The sequence below is a fragment of the Oryzias melastigma genome, linkage group LG1 (assembly GCF_002922805.2).
Source record: "Oryzias melastigma strain HK-1 linkage group LG1, ASM292280v2, whole genome shotgun sequence".
Classification (NCBI taxonomy): domain Eukaryota; kingdom Metazoa; phylum Chordata; class Actinopteri; order Beloniformes; family Adrianichthyidae; genus Oryzias; species Oryzias melastigma.
This window is the reverse complement of record NC_050512.1, coordinates 1,720,349-1,741,616: the sequence shown is the minus strand read 5'-3', so window position 1 is coordinate 1,741,616 and position 21,268 is coordinate 1,720,349. Positions and strand designations below refer to the sequence as shown.

General features: G+C 39.8%; 2 protein-coding genes across 3 annotated transcripts; both read left to right on the top strand.

Annotated features, from left to right (window-relative positions):
- The first annotated feature begins 1,025 nt into the window (after nt 1–1,025).
- Nucleotides 1,026–10,200, top strand: clta (clathrin, light chain A). Of its 2 annotated transcripts, XM_024259700.2 has the most exons (7): nt 1,026–1,309; nt 1,703–1,731; nt 2,399–2,516; nt 3,064–3,175; nt 3,708–3,761; nt 7,803–7,838; nt 9,214–10,200. In XM_024259700.2, exons 1-7 carry the CDS (start codon nt 1,132–1,134, stop codon nt 9,383–9,385), a joined length of 699 nt encoding a protein of 232 aa, XP_024115468.1. In that variant the 5' UTR covers nt 1,026–1,131; the 3' UTR covers nt 9,386–10,200. The 2 variants fall into 2 exon arrangements, with proteins under 2 accessions (XP_024115468.1, XP_024115469.1); XM_024259701.2 differs by lacking the exons at nt 3,708–3,761; nt 7,803–7,838 and having other exon boundaries at nt 1,032–1,309.
- Nucleotides 10,201–14,745: 4,545 nt separating this feature from the next.
- nansa (N-acetylneuraminic acid synthase a) lies at nt 14,746–20,121 on the top strand. Its single transcript, XM_024259984.2, has 6 exons — nt 14,746–15,032; nt 17,624–17,839; nt 17,904–18,003; nt 18,156–18,310; nt 19,132–19,398; nt 19,475–20,121. Exons 1-6 carry the CDS (start codon nt 14,901–14,903, stop codon nt 19,682–19,684), a joined length of 1,080 nt encoding a protein of 359 aa, XP_024115752.1. The 5' UTR covers nt 14,746–14,900; the 3' UTR covers nt 19,685–20,121.
- Nucleotides 20,122–21,268: the final 1,147 nt, after the last annotated feature.

Below are 21,268 nucleotides of genomic sequence, written 5' to 3'. Positions count from 1 at the left end.
GTTAGAATAATATCTACTCAAATGAAGGGCCAATATTTTCAATAAAACATCCAATATTGGAGGATTATTAAGCATTTGTATTATGATTTCAGAACGATCTAAGATAAGAAATGAAAATACAGTTCAGTAGGACATTCATCAAATAAATATTGTACATTTTTCTGTTGACATTGGTTAGGTTACCTTTTATTATTTACGTAAAAGTGTGTCAAACAGCGTCCAGCTGTCAGCTTTGCCGTTCTAAACCTGAACACTGGAAGTTACTTTTCGCATTTTGGGTCCTGTCCCCATTTTGTCTGACGTCACAGTGAAAAGGGTCTATTTGTGATTGGTAGGAGCAGATATTAGTATTTCCTCTGTCTGACTCCAGTTGTTTATGCATTTTTTTCTTTTGTAATGTTATTTGAGCTGGCATGACCCATAAACAATAAACTTGTTTGATCCTGTTGTTTAATTCTGCACCTTTGATGAGAGAGTGATGGCCCTTGTGTTATTAAACGTTGGGGGTTCATAAAAAGGAACAAAAAGAAAAGAGTTCATATAATGATCTCAAAGTCTTCTCATTCGTCGTTACAGCATTTGTCTGAGTGTTATTCATTGTTCCATCTGCGTTTTGTTCTGTAGCTCAGTGGAGTCTGGTGAAGTTTTCATTTGAGCCTTTGAGGCCGCTGTGTGTGTTAATTATTTACTATATAGGCCATTATACCCGACAATACCTGAACAGAACACACCAATGACAAACCTTAACTTTGAACGTTCGAGAATTCACCTATAACATTCGTACGTAACATTCGTACTTTTTCTGGAATCAATGTAAATGTTGAATAATTAAATATCGATCGTATAGCAGGACTTTACAGGGATTAAAGAAGAAAAAACATTTGATAGTTTTACGTAGCGGGTCATGGGACCTTCGTGTGGAGACTAAGGAATTCCATTGGTCCAAATTTGAGGTAGTCGCTTCCCTGTTGGTTGGAACGACTGTCCGTCATCCTTTCTGCTTTGTGATTGGTCACAGTGTAACTTCCGCTTTGTTAACTCCACATCTTTTCCTCTGCCGTCTTTCCCACTGAGCGTCTCCGTGTACGGCTACACCTGCTCGCAGTCTCTCCTTTCCCAGACTCGATCGGTATGGACGACTTTGACTTACTCAACGCGCCCGCTGCCGGGAACGGCGTCGGCTCGGAGGAGGACCCCGCTGCTGCCTTCCTGGCCCAGCAGGAGAGCGAAATCGCGGGGATTGAAAACGACGAGGGCTTCAGCATCCTGGACGGAGGAGAGGTGCCCTCCTCCCTGGGAGACTCCAACGGTAAGCTCTGGTGGTTAAAAAAAATGAATGTCAGTCGGCGGGGATTTTAGTTTTTTTTTTTATTTATTTAAGGCACGCGGCGCTCCATGACAATGGTCTCGTGAACTCAAAAGGTTATTTGAGACCCACGTCAATCCGCTGCTAGCTAATGCTAGCTGTGCTAAAACAGGCTCAGATGCGTTCTAACGTACCGGTGTCAATCATTCGGGATCGGCTCTGGTTGTCTGTCTAAAGATGGACATTGATCAACAATATTCGGCCTTGGCGGCTCCATTGATCTAAAGCCGCGAAGGCTCGGCTAATGCTTGCGTTTGGGTCGCGCGACATTTTCTGTACTCTCCTCCTCAGTGCTGCATGTCTGTGTTTAACCATCGTTTCTTTGTCCCTCTGCAGATGGTGTTATCAACGGAGACATCCACGGGGTAAAGTCTCATTTCCCGTCACCCCCTTCATTTCCTGCTGTTAGGATTTGCTTAGATCTCCTTCTTCCAGAGACAAAACATGTCCAGTCAAACCACCACAAACTACAATTCCCAAAAGTCCACCTCTTCACATTTGGTATCATTGAAAACCCCCAAATGTCCTCTGTAAATACCAGGAGTTCATTCGTTCAGCAGGATGTAGTGGTTTAAACTGTAAGGATAGATATATTTCATCTAGAATGTGAGCAGCCCGACTGTACTTGATGATAGCAGCTTTGCTCTTGTAAAATGTGTTTAATTATGTAACTGAATAGTGGTGATGTTTGTGTGTCATCAGACTAACATGTTGTAAAGTGGAGTAAGTTCAGAGTTCTGCTGAGCATAATGTTCTACATTCAGAGCTCTGCAGGCTGTCAGGCTGCTGATGACTTCACCTTCCTTTTCCTGTGCTGTTGTTGCAACATTCTTTTTTCCTGCATAGTCGGGACATTTTGCAACAAGAAAGTTTAACTTATTAGAGCAAATATGTTTCTAGTGATGCCATATCATTTTGTTTTGATGAGCTAAAAGGGGAAAACTGTGCATTTTCTTTAGGAAGGAGAATGTGATGACACATCTGAAATAATGTTCTGATAACTCTGTGAAGTGACAGTTTTTTGTTTTGCAGGAAAGCAATGGTCCATCTGACGCTTATGCAGCAATTTCCAATGCAGACCGGCTACAGGCTGAACCTGAAAGTCTGCGCAAATGGCGAGAGGAACAAAGAGAGAGGCTGGAGATACTAGGTACATAGTTTTTAGGGGTGTATTTGATGAGCAGGTTGTTAACTATGTGACACAATCACAGGTCACTAGTCTTTCTCTAAATTTGACATTCATTCCATTGTCTCAGAGGTCTGCAACCTGCAGCTCCAGATCCAATTGTGGCTCTTTTATCTCTCCAAACATAAATAAGTCATGGAGACTGCTGATCCAGACATGTCGACGTCAGAGTCAGCAGCTCCTGATAATGTCTGTCTAACCAAAAACTACACAGAGAAAACAAATAAACAAAGCCTGAAAACTAAGACTACCAAGATCCAAACTAAAATAACAAAACCCAGCAGAGTAAGACTGCTGAGGACAAAGAGGGAAAAATAGCAAAATTAAATAAATTAAAGAAGAATAAAATAGCAATTCTTTACAATAAGGATTACTTAATTAGGACTGAGCAATAGAAGACGAGCCCAAATGACTCTTACTGTTAAAGGTTGCCGACCCCTGACCTAATAGATGATCTCCTAGATTAGAATCTGCATGGACATTGGTACCGACTCATGTTCTGTCATTTCAGATGCTAACTCGCGTAAGCAGGAGTCAGAGTGGAAGGACAAGGCCAAGCTGGAGCTGGAGGAGTGGCACGCCCGGCAGAACGAGCAGCTGGAGAAAACGAAGACCAATAACAGGTGCGGGGTGGGTGGGGGGCATCGGTATGATAGCATGTCCTTTATTAATTAACACCAGACCTCCAGTGCTTATGTTCTTTGATAATTCCAGTAGGTTCTGAAGGAGAAAAGCAGCTTTTCTCCTTCAGAACCTACTGAAGTTACAGTATTTTAAAGATTTTGTGTTAAAGGGTTAAATAGTTATCAAATGTAGAAAAATCTGTGGGACAAATCCTTCTAATGGGATTTCAGTTTCATAGCCAGAAAATCAACTTCAGATGCTTATTACTTCAAAACTCATCCAATAATGGCTTTGATTACAGTTCATATAGTTTTAGTGATGTGTAAAAACAAACGTGTTCAGGTCAGACATGACAGCTTTGAAGATGGTGGACAGTCATTCATAGCAGCAGTCTAAAAGTCCTTCTGAAACCCAAACATAGATGATCAGACATTTCTCTGTGTGCTAAATGATGATGCTTGTTTCAACCTTCTCCTCTTTACCACTTCCTGTCTCCTCTTGCTGCTCTGTGCTGCCCGGATGTTTGTCCAGGGTTCTGGATGAAGACTTCTACAAGCAGCCCTTCTCTGAGCTCATTGGTTATGTGTATGTTGCTCCAACTAACATCCTCCTCTCATTCCCATTTCATTCTGCTTTTGTTTCCTTCACTCCATCAGAATCCCCTCATTCCTTAGAGTTCCTGTTAGTGTTCATGTGATTCATTTGAACAGCCTGGACTTCAGTTTGATTTTCATTTTGAAGTATTCAGCCCTGTGTCTGCATGTACCTGGTGAGTGGATGCTTACATAACGAAGGAGAGCATGCAGCTTCACCAGAGGTAGACCGATTCCTTTGGAAGGTTTGAGAGACGGCGTTGGTGAAAGTTTGTGCGTAGGAGCACAAGCCTCTTCAGCGTCTGTTTGATTTAGACCAGGGGTCGGCAATCTTTAGCAGTAAAAGAGACATTATGTCTATGTTTTGGTACGAACAAAACCAAAAATACAAAAAGAACATAGCATCTCTCTTGTTTTTTTTTTATATATATTTTATTTACCTGTGACAAAAGCTCATAACTTATTTTCAAAATGAAAGATTCTCTGTACCAAACAGGATCATCTCAGCAGCGCCGGACAGCTAGTAACCAGTGTTGTACAGCATAAGATAATATGTGGTTTTAACTCATAAAAGATCAAACTTTTTACCAAAGTTTAGCTTTCCATATAAATCAGTTCATTCTGGAGGTAGAGTTGATCAAACAAGACGTCTTCAGGTCAACAGGATGTAAAAACCTACATAGTTTATCATCTATGTGAACCTCAGACATCAATTTATACATTTAACTAATCTAAATTTAATAAATGTTTTTTTTAATTTTACTTTCTTTTGCTTGTTTCCCCTCTGTATCCTCAGCAGTCTTACTCTGCTGGGTTTTGTTATTTTAGTTTGGATCTTGGTAGTCTCAGTTTACAGGCTTTGTTTATTTGTTTTCTTTAGGTAGTTTTGGTTAGACAGACATTATCAGGAGCTGCTGACTCTGACGGTCGACATGTCTGGATCAGCAGTCTCCATTACTTATTTTATGTTTGTCCAATGAGCCACAATGGAGAGATAAAAGAGACACATGTGGATCTGGAGTGGCAGGTTGCAAACTGCTGGTTTAGACTCTGAATTCAAGAGTTTGAAGTGATCTCAGTGTTTCTGATCACCAAGCTGCAATTCTCTAGCTAAGCTGACAACTCAACTGAATCCACAACTGGACTTTCTTTTTTTCCTTTTCAACAGCAACGATTATATATTTCTTGTTTTCTAATTTGTGATAGTGGACAAAAATATTACATTTACAATGAAGCATTTTTGGTCATTCTTTTGGTTTTCTCTTCAACTTCTTTCAGTGGTTGCATATTAAAAAAAAAAGACTGTCTAATGTATGAAAATGCTGGAAACAGTCAATGGCCCATAAAGACCAGCTAGACCAGGGGTGTCAAACTCAATCGCTCAAGGGGCCAAAATCCAAAACACACCTTAGGTCGCGGGCCGAATAGGATAAACATTTATTGAACACTAAAAATACATTTTAAAACTGTAACTTTTAACATAATTATGAACAAAATATGTAGCATTACCTGTGATAATTCTAGTGTGAATGCTGTAAGCTGAATTTGGATGCTGAAGATGCTGAAATTGATAGTTAAAAACACTTAAGCTGATAACTGAAAACGCTAATAGCTGAAAATGCTGAAGTTGATAGCCAACTAAAATATTAGCTAAATGCCAAATTAGCTTAAAACAATAAAACAAACAAAACCCTAGATTACCCTAAACAGCTAGCATGTAAATATTAGCTCAACTCCAAAACAGCTTCAAAAAACTAAAGCCTAAATTAGCGAACACAGCTAGCATGTAGCTGAAATATTAAACTGCAAAACAGCCAAAAAAAATCTTAGTAAATGCCAAAATAGTCCAAAAATCTAGCAGAATGCCAATTTTTAAAACCTTAATACCGTAACTTTTTAACATAATCATGAATAATAAACAGGCAGGAATATTATTGCAGAATAAATCGCCTTAAACATTAATCAACTTTCAATATTTTACTCTCCATAAAAAGATAGATTTTGCCAAAATTATACGAGTCAAAAATGAGCACAAGATAACATCGCAACATTAATAATTGTAAAATAAATTATCTGGAGGGCCGGATCCGGCCCCCGGGCCTTGGCTTTGACACGTGAGCTATAGCAAAGGGGAACATTATGACTCTATAGTTTCTAATGGAAAGGGAAAATTCTCTATTTTTTTAGATGTCCAAGTTTCTTGTCTACTAGAAAGCACAACTGAAAAAAATCTGAGCTCAGATTATAAATAGAAATAATTCTGGGGCCAATGACGGTCCATGTTTTCAGCTCCCCCATTTGATTTGTCATTGAAACATCCACTGTCGGTCTACTTCAAAATGACCCTCATTTTCATGCTGATCACACACTCTTCATGCTTTTCCATTCATTTGTTTTCTCAGGTGTTTTTATTTAGCGCCCACCAACAATCCCATTTACTTTTCTTGATGGACAAACCTTTAAAATGCATTTTAAAATCCAACACTGTTTGTCTTTGAAATGGTTGAAATATTCTGCACAGTGTTTGGAGCAGTTGTGTTCAATAATCAGTTTTTACATTGGCTAAAATAAAGAGTTGTTAGAGTTTTCTTTTTAAAGTTGTAAAAAGTTTGCTTTGAAACTGCATTCAGATGTTTTTTGGCTTTAAGGCACTGCTGTTGTCCTTCATAGCAGTGTATTTCATTGTCTGCTGTCATCTAGTGCTGCCACAAATGATTATTTTAATAGTCGAGTAATCATCCATTTTTTTTTCAATTAGTTGACTAATCAGGTCATACGTAAACTTGATGTAAAGTACACATCTTTACCACCATTAGCTTTAAACTAACTAAAACTAGATATTTAAACTATTGCTATTATTATTACTAAACTATTTTAATAGTCGATTAGTAGCTGATTAGTCAACTAATCATGGCAGCCCTACTGTCATCACTGTAGTAATAGGTGCTTCATCTAAGAGAACAGTGTGCAGTAGGACTGCCATGATGAGTTGACTACTAGACTATTAAAACATTCGACGACTAATTTAATAGTCTATTAGTTGTTTCTGTAGATTATTTGGAGTCAGAGTGTAGTAAAGGTGAACAAAGTTGTGAGCATTCAGCACCAAAAAATGCACTATTCATTCATTATTTGAGTCAAATAAAACTTTATCTCTAGTGAAAATAGTTCCTTGTTTTAGACGCCGACCTCATGAGAGAGATCAGGAATAAACTTTCCATCAAACTCATTTTGACAGCTGACCTTTCAACCTGTCAAAATGAGTTTGATGGAAAGTTTATTCCTGATCTCTCTCATTTGATTTAATCTTCTTTTAATACCAGAAACTAATGAAGGACATTAAAAGTTTAATAAATTATCATCTTAATTGTCTTTATTCTTACTTAGTTTAAAGCTTACGATGGTTAAGATGTGTTTTACATCCACTTTGACCTGATCAATTGATCTAAAACAATATTCTGTGATTAGTCGACCAGTATAATAATGGTTTGTGGCAGCCCTAATGTGCAGTGGTGCTAACTGTGAAAACACAACTGCTTCAGACTCATTTGTTGATATGCTGCGTCAGCATTGTGGCTTCCGCAGTCTTGTAGGGTGGCATGCTAACATGCTGAGCTAACCATCAGCTGGAAGTGTGAAGCCTTTGTGGTGAACCCATCCATACAAAACGGCCACATCTTGGGTTGTTACAGCTGGTGGTGTGAAACCCAGTCAAACTTCACCAATTCTCTTTCACCCAACTTTTGAGACGCATGGATTTGTATAAACGTCCCTTTACACTCAGTTTTGAAGAAGCTGTCAATGAAGCTTCAAATGTTTGATGCGTCGAGAGCTCATGACGTTTCAGTGTGTCCGTTTCAAAGCAAAGGCTGCACGCCAGTGACTTCCAGAAGGATGCATTCGCATGTCGGCTGTTGTCTTCTCCACTCTTTATGTCTCTTCTTGCTTTTCTTTCCCATCTTCTCTCTTGATCTCTTCTCAGTTCTGACTTGTGAAACTGTTTCTCCTTGTTTTTCCCCTCTGCACCTTAAAGCACACACATAAACCATCCTTGCTACCGCCTAGACCAGTTAAGTAAAAATGCAAAACCCCAGAACATCCAGACTCTTGGTTTTCTTCTGTTATTTTCCAGTATAGATGGAGTTTTGTGAGAGTGACTTTGTATTTATCTTGTTTCCCTTCCCTGTTGGGTAAATCTCGTGTCCAAGTAGATGTTTGGTGTCATCAACCCACTTTGATGTTATCATCCCCTCAGTTCCTTGTGTATTTGTTGTTGGTTGTCACGTTGAATGTTTGTTAGCTTGTTGTGTGTGCCTTGTCTTAGTTTGCAGTTAGTTTTATTCACAAACCGGCTGGGAAATTCAAAAATGAAAATAGAAATCAAGTGAGGTGGAGGTTTAAGTTTGTGGGTGGGCTGTTGTGGGAGGATACCGGCATCTCCTGGTCTCAGAGGTTTGATCCTCTTGTTGTGAAAGAACCCATGACTCACTTGAGACATGATTTTATTTTCTCTCAGCGCTCTTTTGCCAGGCATGCATGGCTAAAGTCCAGCATTGCTTCCAGCTCAGTTAGGCTTGGTTTAAAAACACAAAAAACCAAAGGACAAGTATAGAGATGAAGTCATCATGTCTATACTTGGTTCTTTTGTTGAAAAAATGCAATCCAAACCAAGCAGCAGTGAGTGGGTTGTTCCAGACCCTAAGATCTGGACAGAACCACATTTTTACCAAGCAAAGAATGCTTTTTTTGTTGATGTTTTTACAGTTTTGTTTTTATGTGTGTGTACGTGTCCTAAAAATCATGGGGGGGCAGAGTTGGGCTCTGCTGCGGGTCATAACCTGTGGGTACTGTGGTTGTTGAGACGGGGCGTGGTCTATGGCGTTAAATTTCCACCATAAGTCCCCCACGAGCTAATATCAAACTCCACGCACGCAGTGAACGTTCTAGGGGCGCAGGACAGTCTCCACGCCCGCTCCTCTACTCCTGTACATTTGTGAACCTCTCCTCCGCGCTGGTGAAACCTCTCCTCCGCGCTGGGGAAACGTCGTCTCCGCGATGGTGAAACCTGCGCCCGTAGAATGCTCCTTCTGTGTGGAGTTTGATATATGCCCATGGGAGACTTTTGGTGGAAATTTAACGCTGTAGTGGTCTCCATAGTGATGGGGATGTTCTGGCCTGAGATCATCTCTGCAAAGTTCAAACCCAGACTCGGACAATGGAAAGACGTCATCCTGATGCTGTACCAAGATTTTCATCAAATTTTAAAATAAGATTGAAAAAATGTCCAGAGAGTTGACAGTGTTGGTTCTGACTGGACGTCTGGACCAGAAGCTGTGGTGGCACTTAGCAGAGGTTTTCTCTTGGCCATTCTGTGTTTGTCTTTCATCTGTCCTTCAGCTGACGGTTCCTTCTTCCACCTTCTCTCCTCCTGTTGTGATATCCAGGGCGGCTGAGGAAGCCATGATTTCAGACCTGGATGAGAACAACCCTGGCACCGAGTGGGAGCGGGTGGCACGTCTCTGCGACTTTAACCCCAAGTCCAGTAAGCAGGCCAAGGATGTGTCCCGCATGCGCTCAGTCCTCATCTCCCTGAAGCAGTCCCCACTGGTCCGCTAGGCTGCTCAGAGGTTCTTCTATTCTCCTCTGACCACACATCCATTTATCCACTCACATCACAATCAAGAGAACAGAGGGGGCTCCCTTCTTTCATATCAATCCCCCCCTGAAAGATTACGTCTGTGGTCCTGTCCCCTCCCTCCTCTGATGGCAGAGCTGTAGAGGGTAGCCTGGATGAACCTTCATCTCCTCACACCGAAGGGTTATCTTCACCTGTGCAGCCCAGTTCTGTGGTTTCACTGTAAAGTCGGCGAGTTAGATCATTAAAAGGGAAGGGTTCGTTTTTGTTTCTGCTTCTGGATCTACGGCTACACTACATCTACCACCAAAACATTGAATTTCTGTAGTGATGTCAGGAACAGTCTGTTTCCATCTCCCTGTTGTTCAGACATATCATGTCCTGCTCTTTAAAAAGCTGTCAAAAGTTCAAGTTTTTCTTTCTAAGGACCAAACTTCAGCAAAACTCCAAATTCTGTGTGTACTTTGTGTGTAGTACCAGTTTGTGGCATGTTGTTAAATTTTTCCAATCTATGCATTTTACTAGTGAAAGTCTCTATTCTCCTGTCTCACCTGAACAAAGTCCAGCAATTACAATATTTTTGTGTGTGTGTGTTAAAACCTGACTAGTGTGTACATACTTTATGAGTGTACATATTCAGAAAGCAGAGTATATACAGTATATAAAACATCTGACTGAAAGTGAACTGTTGTGGTTTTACAGAGACATAGATCTAGCAGGCTGTTGCTCCATCATGTATGTTCATTGTCCATTTGATTTCAATACCAGTATGAAGTAAACTCTGCTTTACTGTCCACGGCTGTTTGCTTTTTCTTAAGAAATGTTTCATCATTATTGCATCAGGATGATCACAACTCCAATAGAAATGGTCCTCATCAGACACTTCATGTCAAATATGTATCTGTTTTTTTCATAACTAGTGAACAAAATCCACTGACATGTTATTTTAGAGCAGGGGTGTCAAACTCAATCACACGGGGCCAAAATCCAAAACACAAATTGGATTGCAGGCCGAACAGTAAAAAACATTTCTTAAACGCATATAAAAAAAAAAAAATGACATTGTTAAAACATATAAACTTTAAAAACACAACTTTTTAGCATAAATATGAGTAAAAACGGGTGGGAATATTTTTCCAGAATAAATAAACTTAAGTAACCTTCAATATTTTGCTCTCCATTATAATATATATTCTCTAAAAATATACAAGTTAGAAATAAAGCAAATCTTAAAAGAAATAAAAACCCTCAAATTTTCTTTCCTTGTATGTCACATTAAATTAAAAATCAAACTCAAATATCCCAAAAGATTTTGTTCTCCCTAAAATATATCTTGTCAAAATGATATTCTTGCAACACTGGCATTCAGGAAGGCAGCTGACGCACTGCATGATGGGATGTGGAGTGATGGTCGCCGACACATCAGTGCAAGGACTTGTGGGATGTTGTTCCCGTTGCCTGTCTGGGTGGATTGGGGTTTAGGTGTGGCTTTTGTCAATATGTTTTGTTGTCTGGCTGTTTTACTCTGTTTTTCCCTTAGTTATTTTATCCTGTTACGTTGGGAGTCATTCTAACTGATCTCTCAGCTTCCATAATCGTGGTGTTTCTTTAATATGTTCATCAAGGTCGTTAGTAATAATATAAAATTATCTGGAGGGCCGCATATAATAAAGGCCTTGACTTTGACACGTTTTCGAGAAAAGATATGATTAGATTGTTGGATCTCATCAACTTTTTCTTTCAAGACAAAAACAACCTGATTACTTGTCCACAACCATTATTTCAACTGTAAAAGTTTAAAACCTAAATTGAAGTTCGTCACAGTGGTAAAAACAAACTCACTATTCAGTTTTATCAAAGACCATTTTGCTGGAATTTAATTATTCCAGAAGTATTTCTAAAGTCCCTCTCTGATCATCTTTTGATGATTTTGCCAAAATAAAGAAATGTAATTTTAATCTTTATATGTTTTCCATCGTGAGAAAAATGTCACAAGGACATATTTAAAACACAGAAAACACAACTTTCACAGGAGTGGGTTTTCAAACAGAAGTGAGGAAGACCTGGACCCATCCAAATACTTGCAGAGGGTTGTCTGAGTTCAGCATCAAGGCCAGAATCTGTCTGCACCAAACCTAAACATGTCTGTTCTCACACTAGCTGAAGGATCCAGGTGTGTGTTATCTCACTGCCATGTAGTTACTCTGACAGAGACGTGTGGCGGCGGCACGGGGGTGTAGTGGCTGCCTCAGCAAGAAAGCACCAAACCAGATCACAACAGTCTATTTTCTGGAGTTTGCATTTTCTCCCTGTGAATGCTGGGGAATTCACCAGCAGTCCAAAATCACACCCCACATACTGACCACTAACTCTAAAAACTCATTCTGAGGGTTGGACCCTGCAATGATTATGGGTTGGCTCTAGAGCAGGGGTGTCAAACTCAATCACACGGGGCAGAAATCCAAAACACACTTTAGGTCACGGGCCGAACTGGAGAAACATTTATTGAACACTCTGAAACTACATTTTAAAACTTTAAAACCGTAACTTTTTAACATAATTATGAGCTTGATATATAGCATTACCTGTGATAATGCTAGTGAATTGTCAGCTCCAGTGATGATGACGGTAGAGATGGGTTGACAAAATTGATTAATCGGTTTGAATCAATTTAAGCTTAATAGATCAATAATCGATTCATAAAATATAGATTGATTTAGCACATAAAGCTAAAGTCTGCTAATTTGATGGTAACGTTTAATGGAATTTCCCATAGGATGGCTAATGCTAACACTCGGTTTACGTACACATACGTTGTTGACTAAATGAACGTTTTTATAAACTCACAGACATGAATTTTCAAAACTCTTTTAAGGAAATATTTTTAATTTAACTATTTATGGTCTAAAACATCATTTTTGTCCTCATTCTTTCTTCTTCTTCAATAATGTGTAATACTACAGCGTGATCGCCACCTAGTGTCCAAACTGAAACGTCCTCCAGGAGAAGCAGAACAATGTTTACATGTTCTGAACATTTTAGTTAGAACTTCTCCTTTAGAGAATCCATGTAACTCTGGATGATATTAACAATCTCATTATTTCACTGATACATTTAAAGTCTGTGAACTGGATCAGATTAATATCAATATATTCAAAACATACAGTAGATTATTCATGTATTTCTAAACAAATGAGTATAAATGTGTAAACTCAAAATTCAATTGAATTGAAGAATCGAAAGAATTGGAAAAAAATTGTAATGGAATTGATTCAGGCTCTTGTGAATCAAGTTGTTTCTGAAAATCCTAATCGATACCCAGCCCTAGGAAACGGTCCTGTTCTCCACCCCTCTGACTGCCTTTTCAAATTCTGGCTGTCCTGTTTGGTCACCCCTGCTTCACACCTGTGCCTCATCAGGCAGCAACGTGGCTCTTTCAGGAGCCCTCAGAATTTAAAGACAAGACCAAAGAAAAAGAGAACACCTTTTCTGACTGAAACAATTGGAATGTAGACAGTAGAGTTTGCATGGGGACATCTTCATAAAACAACTTTAAAAATTGGGGAAAATGGATACGATTTTAGCAGATAACAAAAGTTGTGAATATTTGAATACATTTCTCAGTAGTATAAGAATATTAAGTATAATTTAGGTTAGTGCATGCTTTCATTGTTTGGGACGACAGGTACAGGAAAATAACCATCATGTTCCACACGTCCTTCCAGTAATGCATCTTTTTAGTTGTTTGCCAACCGCCAATAAAAGCCACTAAAGAAGAAGAAGAAGAAGAAGAAGAAGAAGAGTGGTTCACCCTGTAACGTGCACATCCAATGCTGAGCAGACAGATGAGAGATGAAGGCCTCTTGTGATGGACATTTTTTACTGTTACAATAGGGTTTTTGGGTCTTCTGACATAAAAGGAGCATATTTGTATAAACCCCTTTTGTCATTAAGCTAAACTTTATTTATATTGATTGTATATTTTTTGTCGAACCTGAAAAGAAGAAGAGGACAGAAGAGAAAGAAGAAAGGGAGAAGAGGGGAGTAAGGGAAATAGGATGATTACAGACGAAGGGTAGAATCATTAGGCAACAAGTTGCTGGAGGATTAACATCATTACTGTTTGGTGTAAAAGTTAGTTTAAAGGGCGGGGCCTGTCCACACACACTCAAGTGTTACCTGTTGGCTCCAAATATCTTCACATGCAATCATGTCAACATGTACACACATATGCACACAAACACACCCATTCTCCTTCAGAATCTGCTGGAATTATCGTGTTAAAGGTTGAGAAGTTAGAGTATGTTAAAGATTTTGTGTTTAACCACCACCGACAACCCCTCAAGGGTTGAAATTTCATTTCAACATTTTTCTTCTGTTTAGAAGCTGTAGCACAGGGGGAACAAATCAACAAAATTATTATTGACTTACTTTTCTTCATAGATGAAGTATGTAGTTCCTTCTGAAGAAACACATGAATAACCTGTTTGTAGAAGTCTTCCTTTTGTTTCTTCAGGTTTAGAGGATTCTCTGACTCAGTGGAGATCACTACAGTGACAAGACTCCACAAATCCCTGAGTTTAGACATGTAATCCTCCATTTAGGAAATGATGCTAAACAATATTTAAGAATAACTGGACAGAACTTGATTTATACTGCTAAATCTATTATTCTTTCGCTGTGGTGTCACATTCTATGGGCTCACCAGGGCCCTCTGCCTTGTGGCATGTGGACTGCATTCAGGCAGGTGGATCAAAAAGACTAAACCAGTCACAAACTGACACCAGTACGACATTATGAAAGATGCCGATTTCTTCTGTATTTGAACAGGAGACTGGTAAATTTGCTTCTTTTTTTTTTTTTTTTTTCACCAAAGAAAAGCTGAAAACCCAAACAGAAAAAAGTAATTTTATACTAGACATTTCTAAAAAAGAAATAATATTTGAATTTTATTTTTAACAATGACAAAGCATGCTATTCACCTTGTTTAATCTATGTATTTTTAAGCTTTGCACAGCCTCATTTGCCTACCATGACAGCACCTCACTCTATGTGTGTACGTGAATTAAAGAGTTTGTATGTGATTGTTGAACTTTGTCTGGTCTAAAAAAGATTTTATAATTCTTGAGTCAAAAATGAGTCAACCCAAATGTAAAACAAAAATAAAGTATCACTTTTTCTAATGATGGAGTCCTTTTTGGAGAAGTCCTAACATTTCAAGATCTTAAGGTACTTTTTCTTCGACCAAACCTGCAGAACAACACAAGCGTTAATCAGTCACAGAACATAGAACAGTACAGTTTATGCTTTTATTGTGACAGGAGCACATCCGGGTTTGTTGAACACGTTTCAAAGGCGGAAGTCTTCTCTGGTGTGAAGGTGCAACCCGGAATTAGCTCGTTGGACCGTTTTTCTGACGTCAGCTCACCGCTGCCGTTCTGCTCACACGGTCACTCCGGGTTTGCTCGTGGTTGTCTAGTTTTGACTGTCTGCACGATGGCGTCTACCTTTGAGCTCTGTCCCGGCCGGATGATCGGCGGGAACCATCCGTGTTTCATCATCGCTGAAATCGGTCAGAATCACCAGGGGGACATTGAAATTGCCAAGAAAATGATTAAAGTCGCGAAGGTAAATTCAGATCTGTCTTCACTGGAATTGTGGTAGTCCCGGGTTATTTTATGATTCATTTCATTCAACTTTAGTTTCACAATTTAAATTATTATATTCGGGGGTTTTAGAGCTTTTTTTCTGTTTGTTTTTTCGTCATTCAATGAAATGTTGTTAAAAAACGCAAAAAAGTACACTAAAAAATCGACTAAAATTAGAAAAAGGATCCAAAGTAAAACTGCTGCTCCTGATAGTTCTTAGTCAGTTTTACTATTCTAAAGTGATTTGGACCAATTGCATTCAATAACTTTAGGAGCTATTGAAGAAAAACAAAATAAAATAAAAAATACACCAAAAAATAAACTAAAATAAGAAAAATCACCAAAAGCAAATTCAAACTGCTGTCCCCAGTAGTTCCTAGTGAGCTTTACTATTCTAAAGTGATTTGGTGTGATTAGGTCTACTAACTTAAAAGCTTTTGAAGAAAAAAATCCATCACTTGTTGAGGGCCCATAAATATGAATGGAACAAATGTCTGAATGTCAAATATCCAACTAACTTCACCTCTGTCAGACGTGTACGGCGTCTCCCCATCTGTCCCGAGGGTTTCCTACCAGCTGAAACACACCTGCAGGCCATCATGAGAGGAGCAGAGAGGAGCGGGTAGGAGACACGGGCATTCCTGACAAACCAGACCCGGTGTACGTGTAGCCTGGCTAAATGTAGTATATATATACATATACACATTTCACTAAGTTTGTACTAAAAAAAAAAAATCCTTTTTACTGTATATATTATCAAAATATTATAAAGTCACATTCCCATTAGCTGTCACACATTTGTTCTGTGCATTTGACTCAACCTCTGGGGGAGCGGTGAGCTGCAGACACAGCCGCCTTCCCAAATTATTTGGTTAATTATTCAGCCATGTCTGAACTTTCCGATCTCAGGCAGAGACGCTAACACAGAAATTGGTTAAAAGCTCAGTGGCCTTAAAATGTTTCAATGTAGTGTGAAGAACGTTCAGTTAGTTTACTGCCTGCACTACATGTATATGGTCTATGTGTCAAAGTCAAGGCCCGGGGGCCGGATCTGGCCCTCCGGGTAATTCTGTCCGGCCCTCCTGATCATTTTATTTTTTATTAATGACCTGATGTTATTACACTCATTTCTAACTATAATTTTGACAGAATATATTTTTATGGAGCGTAAAATTATTAAAAGTTATTTAAAGTTTAAGTTGATTAATTCTGGAATAATATTCCTGTCTTTTTATTATTCAGAATCATGCTAAAAAGTTACAGTTTTAAAGTTTTTACATTAGTATTCTGCTAGCTTTTTGGAATGTTTTGGGATTTACTAAGATTTTTTAGGCTGTTTTGTAGATTAGCTAATATTTCAGCTACACGCTAGCTGTTTTGGCTAGCCTAACCTTTTAGTTTTTTTGGCTAATTTAGCATTTAACTAATATTTTAGCTAGCTATCAGCTTCAGCATTTTCAGCTATCAACCTTAGCGTTTTCAGCTATCAGCTTCAGCATTTTCAGGTATTAGTCCGGGTTTTCTAGCTATCAGCTTTATCTTTTTTAGCTATCAGCTTCAGCATTTTCAGCTATCAACCTTAGCGTTTTCAGCTATCACCGTCAGCATTTTCAGCTATTAGTCCGGGTTTTCTAGTTATCAGCTTGAGCCTTTTTTTTAGCTGTCAGCTTCAGCAATTTTTGCTATTAGCTTCAGGGTTTTTTAGCTATTAGTGTTAGCATTTTCAGCTATGAGCTTCAGATTTTCAGCTATCAGCTTCAGTGTTTTCAGCAATCTTCTTCAGCGTTTTTAGCTATCAATTTCAGCACCGTCAACTACCAGCACTAGCATCTTCATCATCCAAATTCATCTTACAGCATTCACACTAGCATTATCACAGGTAATGTTATATATAGAGTTCATAATATGTTAAAAAGTTACAGTTTTAAAGTTTTAAAAATGTAGTTTTAGAGTGTTCATTGAATTTTTATCCTGTTCGGCCCATGACCTAAAGTGTGTTTTGGATTTTGGCCCCCTTGTGTGATTGAGTTTGACACCCTGCCCTACAGTATACTTCCATACTGACACTCAAGTATTTGCTAAGGGTGAGCTTGACTGTCTCAGGAAGAAATGCTTCACTAAATTGAAATCTTTCAAACAGAAAGCTGTTTTTGGATGTCTTGTTGTTAGTCTGTGTTTTACAGTAAAAGTTCACCTCAGACATATATTTAATTTTACCATGTCAATTTTTTATGTTGTTGATGAAACTCTTGTTTCCTTCAAACAATCTGAGCCAGAGGAGGAATCAGATTAGGACTTTCATTGTCTGATTTATGCTCCTCCCCCAAGATTATGTGTTCAAAGAAATCTAGGTAAAAAACTACACTTAGCCTTAAGGTGCCGTCTAGTCAATATGAAATTACTCAGTTTTCCTTTGAACTCCACCGTTGTAGCTGCACTTCTGGATTTTCTGGATTGTAACATTTTTCAAATCAACCCAACCCTCCGTCTGTGTCGCCTGAAGCTCTCCGGTTCTTGTACACATCCCGGATGGAGCTGAACCTCGTGGTTTTCTTCTCACCTCCCCCTCAGGACTCGGGGGCAGATTGTGCTAAATTCCAGAAGAGCGAGTTGGAGTACAAGTTCAACAAACGAGCGTTGGAACGGCCATACAACTCCAAAAACTCCTGGGGAAAAACCTATGGCGAACACAAGCGCCACCTGGAGTTCAGCCATGAGCAGTACCGGGAGCTGCAGAGATACGCAGCAGACGTGGGGATCTCCTTCACGGCCTCAGGCATGGATGAGGTGAGCGTGTCCTCCTCACAGGTCGTCAGGCTCCCCCGACGTTTGACTGAGTGTCTTCTGACAGATGGCGGTGGAGTTTCTCCATGAAATCAACGTGCCTTTCTTTAAAGTGGGTTCTGGAGACACCAACAACTTTCCTTACCTGGAAAAAACGGCTAAGAAAGGTGAGAGAACTACGAATGCATAGCAGTGACATCTGTAACACGTTGATGTAACATTTCAGAGATAAACTCCAGTGTTTGTGCGACGCATGCTGTTCAGGACTGCAGTGCATGTGGTTTTTGTTCATGTGGCTCCTGACTGCTCCTGTCTTCAGGTCGTCCCATGGTGGTGTCCAGTGGGATGCAGTCCATGGAGACCATGCGTCGTGTCTACAGGACCGTGAAGGAACACAACCCAAACTTTGCCATCCTTCAGTGCACCAGTGCCTACCCTTTGGAGGCTGAAGACGTCAACCTCCGAGTGATCACTGTGAGTGGAGCTTGTGCTCATGCTGATGGTTAGCTTGGTAGTGAGCTGCTGCACCAAGATGCTGTTTCAAACAAAAGGTTGACTTGATTATCACTCACCTATGGGACTGCCATGATGTGTCGACTACTCGACTATTAAAGTAGTCGACGACTAATTTAATAGACGATAAGTCGTTACTTTATATTATATGGAGTCTGAGTGTAGTAAAGTTGAACATACCTATGAACGTTCAGCAAAAAAAAAAAAGTACTTTTTTTCGTGAATACTTTGTAAGCATTCACACTATACTGATGCTTGTATTTTTGGTATTCATAAACTTCATAGTTTTTAAAATATTGACCAAAATATGGGAAATGAATGACAAAGTTTTCATATTTCATAATTTTAAGTAGATTAGCAACAAGACCTTAAATATATTCATGGACCATGTTTTCATCTTTAGTGGACTTTTCATAAAAATGTGGAGTTCAGCTAATATATTAGCAACATGTATGGGGTCAAATCAGGATCAGCTTAAAGTGAACGAAAAAACAGAGTGAAAATTTAAAAAATTGCACAATTCATTAAAAGTTTAATAAACTATCACAATTATTTATATTTTTAGTGAGTTTAAATCTAATGATGGTTAAGATGCATGCTCTACATCCACTTTGTGTATGACCCGATTAGTCTAATAATTGGTACAAATAATCAGTGATTAGTCGATTAATTCAAATAATCGTTTGTGGCAGCCATAGTCACATATATATTCAGATTTTTTTCTTGTCAGAGGGCAGGTTTAGCTGAAAGTTTCTCCTTGGCTTCATGTGTGTTGACTGCAGGAATACCAGAAGGAGTTTCCTGATATTCCTATTGGCTACTCCGGCCATGAGTCTGGAATCAACATTTCGGTGGCAGCTGTAGCTCTTGGAGCAAAGGTCCTTGAGCGTCATATAACTTTGGACAAAACTTGGAAAGGAAGTGACCATGAGGCCTCGCTGGACCCCTCTGAGCTGGCTGAGCTGGTTCGTTCAGTCCGGTTAGTGGAGAGGGCGCTGGGAACCGGCATCAAGCGGATGCTCCCCTGTGAGAAGGCCTGCCACGATAAGGTCAGTGAGATCTGGAGGGAGTCCGCTGACCAGCTCAGCAGTTCTGTTTGACACGGTTCTCCTTTTGGTTCTCTAGTTGGGAAAGTCGGTGGTGGCCAAAGTCAGGATCCCCAAAGGATCGGTGCTGACTCTGGACATGCTGGCGGTGAAGGTGGCTGAGCCCATGGGCTTCCCAGCTGAAGACATCTTCCAGCTGGTTGGAAACAAAGTGAAGGAGGACATAGAAGAGGATGAGAGCATCACGTCTGAACTGGTGGACAACTACGGCAAGAAGGCCAAGTGCTGAGAGCTGAGATTTGATCTGTAAAGGCAGAAGATCTCATTGATACACTGAATTGGGGTGATTGAACAGGTGTGGTAGAGGGTTCATGTAATTGGACAAAGAGACGTGGTTGTTCTGCTTCACATCTTCATGTATTTCTAATTTCAAACGTGTCCTTTAATGCTTTGATTTCTCATGACTGGTTTCCTCTTTGATCTTTATCAGTCCAGCACTGAATGCACTGATAATTCCTCCCGTTTACCTCATGCAGCAGAACGGACAACCGTTAGGATAAAACGAGTGATGTCATTTAAGGAGGAACTAAGTGAGAGTCCTTTTCATGAAGACCTGTGTTTGGTGTCATGTGTGTTTGGAAGGAGGGAACATGTTCATGTTCATCTGGGGTTTGAAATCTTCTGGGGAAAAAATAAACTTTCAATAAAGATTTTTGCAAAATTTGAGTTTTCTCTGAGAGAGCGTTTATTGATCACTACATGAGGTTTTTGAATGACAAACAATGAAAACGTCTTTACACTGTAGATCAAATGGTGTGTACTTGTATAGAACTTTTCTGCCTTCCTGGAAGCCCCAAAGCGCTTTACAGCTCTGCTACTGAACGCTGGCACCAACCTTCCTCCAGAGACAGTGTGGGGTTCAGTGACTCGCCCAGGGACACTTCAAGGCTAGGCGGGAATCGAACCCGCAATCTCCCAGTCAGAGGTGGACCGCTGCACCACCAGGGGTCAGCAATGTTTATAGAATTAACTGCTAATTGGAAATATTCTTCCTAACAACTCTTCCATCGGCAACTGCAATGCAAACTCTAACACAAAGAAATACAGAAACATTTCCAAGAATCTGAAATTGTGTTTAATTCACAAACAGCAGGTCCAATAACAATTATAGATATTTTTGACATCAACTCAAAAAAGTGCTTTCATAACAAAGGAAAACGGACCAATAGTATTGAAACAGACTAAAAGTACTGTCTTTGTGGTACAGCAGCAATAGTATTGAACAAATTATCATCAGTATTTCTGAGAACGTCACAACCATTAACCCTTTAACTGCCAGCTCAACCAAATGCTTTTAGAAAACGTAGTTTTAAAACATTGTGAGTGTGGCTGATTTTAATAGTCGACTAAATACATTAAACACAGTTTCTCATTTGTGAAAATCCCCTTAAAAGAAGCAGGAACACTGGCAACAGCCCTCCCCAAACCAGACAGCAGCAGCAGTTTTATTCATTCATTCATTTTCTTGACCACTTCTTCCCTTTCGGGGTCGCGGGGGTGCCGGAGCCTATCCCGGCTACTGAGGGGTGAAGGCGGGGTTCACCCTGGACAGGTCACCAGTCTGTCTCAGGGCCTCAATCACACATCCATTCACTCTCACATTCACACCTAGGGGCAATTTAGAGTCACCAATTAACCTATGAAGCATGTTTTTGGACGGTGGGAGGAAGCCGGAGTCCCCGGTGAAAACCCACGCATGCACGGGGAGAACATGCAAACTCCACACAGAAAGGTCCCAGCCGGGAGTCGAACCGGGGCCTTCTCGCTGTGAGGCAAGAGCGCTAACCACTGCGCCACCGTGCAGCGACAGTTT